The 5,202-nt window shown below is 40.8% G+C and overlaps 2 protein-coding genes across 8 annotated transcripts in view; one reads left to right on the top strand and one right to left on the bottom strand.

The window, feature by feature from the left end:
- The window catches only part of hgsnat (heparan-alpha-glucosaminide N-acetyltransferase), a 14,902-nt gene extending 12,385 nt beyond the window's left edge, over nucleotides 1-2,517 (bottom strand). For 2 of the 4 annotated variants that reach the window (XR_016488746.1, XM_090209964.1), the window contains exons 1-2: nucleotides 1,100-1,865; nucleotides 44-159 (exon numbers count right to left, since the gene is read on the bottom strand). Coding sequence is in view for 3 of the 4 variants with exons in the window: in XM_090209964.1 (XP_090066090.1) it covers nucleotides 44-159; nucleotides 1,100-1,268 (285 nt within the window). In the remaining variant the exon portion in view is untranslated. Of the gene's footprint in view, nucleotides 1-43; nucleotides 160-552; nucleotides 674-1,099; nucleotides 1,866-2,022 lie in introns of those variants that run through there. The other 2 variants (XM_090209965.1, XM_090209967.1) reach the window with 2 other exon arrangements.
- Nucleotides 689-5,202, top strand: part of gtf2e2 (general transcription factor IIE, polypeptide 2, beta) — a 46,824-nt gene continuing 42,310 nt past the window's right edge. The window contains exons 1-2 of one of the 4 annotated variants that reach the window (XM_090209974.1): nucleotides 689-994; nucleotides 4,285-4,464. In XM_090209974.1, the coding sequence (XP_090066100.1) occupies nucleotides 4,308-4,464 (157 nt within the window). In that variant the 5' untranslated portion in view covers nucleotides 689-994; nucleotides 4,285-4,307. Of the gene's footprint in view, nucleotides 995-3,156; nucleotides 3,989-4,284; nucleotides 4,465-5,202 lie in introns of those variants that run through there. The other 3 variants (XM_090209973.1, XM_090209975.1, XM_090209976.1) reach the window with 3 other exon arrangements.

Below are 5,202 nucleotides of genomic sequence, written 5' to 3'. Positions count from 1 at the left end.
TGTGTGTGTGTGTGATAGATACAACAGTAAAGGTCAGTCTTACCTGATAGCAGTGGTCTGATAGCCAGCTCACGACCATCTCAGCGTCCAGCTCATTGTTCACAGTGAGAGAGGCCTCGTCCATCTTTACTACTGCAGTCTTATGCCGGGGGTGGCATACTGGAGAACACACACACAGACAAAGAGACAGAGAGAGACACACAGAGAGACAGAGAGAGAGACAGAGAGAGACACACATAGACAGAGAGAGAGACAGAGAGAGAGACAGAAAGACAGAGAGAGAGAGAGACCGCAGATCTGATAAGAATAGTCACACAGTCTGATGAGCAGTGGCGTACATAGAGGCTTATATTTACGCTGAGACACACATTTCTAGTCTAGATAGACCGTGTACAGTGGTCCATCAGTACAGGCCTCCACTGCAGTAGCTGCTTAGTGACCACTACTCTCCTCGTTGTTGACAACCGTTTACCTCGAATAAAAAATAAACTCCCGCTGTATAGACTATCCTTCAAATATCACTGTCCTCATTTTGGCATGCACAGTACTTACCAGGAAGTCAGCCTCTAAACCAATGTGATCGGTAGCTAGCTAGCCAAGACTAGGCTCAAGTCAACAGCCTTCAGACTGCCGCTAGTTACTGAACCTCGACAGAGGGGAGGGAGGGAGGCATGACGTTATGGCTTTCACACTCTCCCGATATCATGTGATTTATTAATCCGCTTCTCCTAGAAGTGGAATAAATAACTCTCCCCGAGGAGCCGGGAGGTTTAAACGGTGCTGTGATACAGGGCTGTTAGCTAAACCGGCTGACATTGTCCACGGTAACATTAACTACACACCGTTGTAGTTGATAGGAGATTCCCTAAGTTAGCATTAGCATTAGCTACTGTTGTCACTACAGCATCTGTCGCTTCTTACGACCAGACGAGGAAATGAAACCACCGAATTGAGTCATTTCAATCATTTGTGGCATAAACTTTCAGACAAAAGAGTGAGTATTCCTATTGTTTAGCTCGATGACTAACGTTAGCACTGGGAGATTTGTGTTGTTAACTAACACAGATCGATTTAATGAACCATTCATCATTTTACTTACAGGGGATTTCTGCCAGGCAAATGGCAACCAGCAAAGCAATCACTGCTAGGAAAAACACCTTGTAATGCTTTTCTGGCTGTGCCATGTTGATGTTTTTCTCCCTTCCCTCCCGGTCCCCACCGCCCGAATATATGCCTTTGTGTTTTTCCTTTATTTTGCCTCTTTCCATAACACTTCCGATCCCACCTTGTTTTTTTACATACTAGTGGGAGCGAGGAGGGTCAAAGTACGATTACATAACGGTGCTGCACGGGAATCAACTCGTGATGAGTGCGAATCTGTGCGATTTCCAGTAGCAGTGCGTGTGTAAAATCACTTGGGAAGCCATGTCCATAGTCCTGATTTGTGTGTGTGTGTTCGTTCGTGCAAGTAGAAACACATGTTGACTCAACCTACTTTTAGAGAAAAGCAAATGTCATCCTCCTCTCTTTCATGTTGATGAAATGCTCTATCACTCTGTCATACAGTACCCGCTTTTATGTTTTGTTATCCAAGGCTATCTGGCTAAAATGCTTGCTCGCTAGCATCGCTTCCATTCATGGTCAACGTTAGCTATTTAACATTAGCCTTCGACATCTATCTACATATTTAAATTCCATCCTCTCAGGCCAGGGGCACAACAAAGTATGAATTAATGGTTGGATCAGAATCGTTGTTTTAATCATTAGCCAGTATGAATAATTGAGTATAAATACAAATTGTATCTGAGCAAGAGAGGAGTTGCCATATTTTCCATTTTCCCATAATGTTATCAAGTGAATTAGCTAAGAAGGAATATCGACGTAGCTTGTAATGACGAAATAAGAAGCAAAATTCGGTTTTCAATAAAAAAAAATATATATATATATAACCAGCAAATGTGACATAATAAAGAATTTGAATATGTCGCAAGAGAAAATAAGATTTGCTTTTATTAAACTCACCAGATGATTTTCCACCGATGGATGTCGATTAAACTCCTTTGACTGCTATGATTGTAAATAAATCCCTTATGCGCATGTGCATAACTACAGATCAATCCGACAGGAGAGTTTGAGTGATGAAAGTTGGACAGAGGATCTCGAAATCTCTAGGCAAGAAACACTTGGACGAACTTAAAAATAATTTTAAAAAGTATATCTTCTGGCAATTGTGCCAGATGTGAAGAACACAAACTGTTATAAATGGTATATTTTGTGAGATTTACTTTTCTTTTCAATTAGGTATATGTTACTGACTAAAATCTGGGTTTAGGATTGTAGGCAAATTCCATTTTGCCATGGTTTGCTTAGATAGATGCAGCTAGCCTATAGCCTCAGATAGGCCTAACATCTAATTTCAGATAGTAGCCGAGGCAAGATGTAAAAGTGAAAGATTTAGCAGCATGGTTAGTTCAAATGGACAGACTTCAACATGGCCGTTAATAATGACATAATAACACAAGGCTACAACAACCATAAACTGACGTCATAGGCATTTTTTTTTAAAAATCGGTTTGCCAGCTCCTGGTAGGTTAAACTAAGGGGCGAAAACTGACTTGTAAATGACTCCAGTGATATCACCATTTCAACATATTTACAGTAGCCTTACAATGGCATATATATGAATAGGCTACTTGATGACAACGTATACAAATGTATCATTCTCCACATTTAATGTTAGTTTCATTGTGGAATTTTTCTTCTTCTCCCATAAACAGAAGCACAGAGGGCGTTCCATAAACTTCCATTTCAAATGTCCACTTGTGCAGTGCTCCAGACCCAATAACGGAGTATGTGTACAACCCATCGCTTTGATACAGGTTTCCTTCAAAGTAAAGTCGACATTATAGAATGCAGTTTAAACCACCTCCGACCGAATGTAACTAATGCGCTTTAGTGCTTAGTGCGCCTAAAGTAGTTTTCTAAAGTAGTTTTCTAGTGTTGATACGCATCACTTATAGCGGGTACTTTGATATGTTTTATTGAAAAATGTGTTAGAAATATTTGTGAAGTTATCACAACGTGCGCGCGAATGCTGCTATGGCTCATTCACTCACGTGACTCAGCTGCCTGCTGCAGCGCTCTCTCGACACACACACACACACACACACACACACAGACAGACCTCCCCACCACTCATTCAGCAACAGCCTGCCTCACTGCTTAATAGTCAGCAGCGGCAGGTCACAGTGAAATAAATATATATATATTTATTTATTTTTCTTCAAGAGAAATGCCATTGCGGCGGATGTGTAAAATAGAAGTAGCCCAAAAACCCGCGACCAAAACATTTCAACCCGCGACATCGTACTCAAAGTAGCTACATTTCTGGTAACCCGCTGACATGGCAATCTTGTTTTTCGTAGCTCCGCTAGTCCGGATGGAACGCACCAACACAATCGAGGATTAGCTGTCGATTACCGATCAATCGAACTCAGAGCGGAAGTCGAAACTCAGAGCGGAAGTCGGAGAATGCACGATGACAAGACGCTAGCTTGATATTAAAGAAACAAAAGCCCCCCAAATAGCTATCGCATAAGTGTTCCAACAGAACGATTAATGAACGTGTGTTTCTAGTAAATGTTTACATATTTGTTCATCCAAAAGAGGGGATTAGACATTTGAAGAAAAAAGGTAACCAGAAATTAGCTTAAATGCTAGCAAACCCAAAAACCTGTCTAACTAGCTAGGTTACTAGCTTTAAAAAAAATAAGAAATAGCAACTAGGAAGCTAATATACATCTTTCAGTTTTATTTTTTTTGTCACTCATAAGATGTGATGTCACTTAGATGTACTGGCAGAAGTGTCAGACAACTTTCTAGTTAGGTATCAGAGTAGCAACTTGACAAGTGTGATACCATTATTAGCTACGTAAACCTAGCTAGCTAACGGTATGTGAAATGTGTGAACATCATAAAAAGCTATATGGTATGTGAACACCCAAACTAGATCTAAACCATTGACTTAAATACATAATTAGGTTGTTCGTTGTTCAGCCCGTATATATATACTGAGAAGTGTAACAACGTTGTGCATGTCTTTGAGGAGCTAATAATGCCGCTATATGTTGACTTAGAGGTTGGACCCAACCCTAACATTGTGTTGCCTTGAGGTATATATGTTGTCTTTCTGTAGCTAGCGTCTAACGTTGTAACGTTGTATCAGGATGGACCCAACCCTAACAGTGTGTTGCCTTGAGGTATATATTTTTTGTCTTTCTGTAGCTAGCGTCTAACGTTGTGTCAGGATGGACCCAGCCTTGTTGAGAGAGCGGGAGCTCTTTAAGAAGAGGGCTCTCTCTCAGCCCACGGTTGAGAAGAGACCTGCAGCCTCCGAGTCAGGCGGTTCCAAGAAGAAGAAGTCCAAAGCTGACAAGGAGGCCTCTGGGTCCAAACATGGCGCAGGTAAGACCAGGGGTGTATTCATTACACCGATCCTGTTGCAAAACATTTAGTCTGTTGCGAAAAGGTTTCCATTTACTCCAAATAGAAAACATTTTTCAAAGGAAAAATAGTTTTCAATTGGACAAATTAAGACAGGTCCCCTCCCTGTTTCGTTTGCCCGGTTTGCTTCCATTTAGTTCTTAAACGGTAAACTGTTTCCGCTGCAAGAATGAATACACCCCAGAAGGGCTCTACAACCTGGGGTGTATTCATTAGTGTAAAATGTAGTAAAAGGTTTTGCAACAAATGAAAACAAGCACTTCTTATTGGACAGATTTAGGTGTGTCCCTTCCTCCCCCATTTCAGCCTTTTTGCTTCTATCTGGTTCCTACTAGTGAGTACACATCCTTTATATTTGGGTCATGTTCATTCGGCACCAGATGGAACAAATCTGACTGAAACAGGGAGGGATTACATAAACTTTGCTGTAAAATATTTTTTTGCTACGGTGTGCCCCAATGAATACGACCCTAGTCTTGAAATCTATTATACTGCTGGTTGTGTGTCACATCTGTAGCCTGGGTACCTGCTTGCTTCTACATTCCACAATGAAAGTGTTATTTTCTACAAACATGTTTTAAATGGCTTATTTTGGGGTTTTTTCGTTGACCACAAACACTCGTACATTTTTTTTAATAAGCTTAATTTCAACATCTGTCAGTACTTTTGAAATGAGACCACACAGTTTGTTTTTCTTAC

The sequence above is a fragment of the Oncorhynchus mykiss genome, chromosome 19 (assembly GCF_057628025.1).
Source record: "Oncorhynchus mykiss isolate SJ-2025 chromosome 19, ASM5762802v1, whole genome shotgun sequence".
NCBI lineage: Eukaryota > Metazoa > Chordata > Actinopteri > Salmoniformes > Salmonidae > Oncorhynchus > Oncorhynchus mykiss.
The sequence above is the reverse complement of the archived record's forward strand: the minus strand, read 5'-3'. Positions and strand labels throughout refer to the sequence as shown.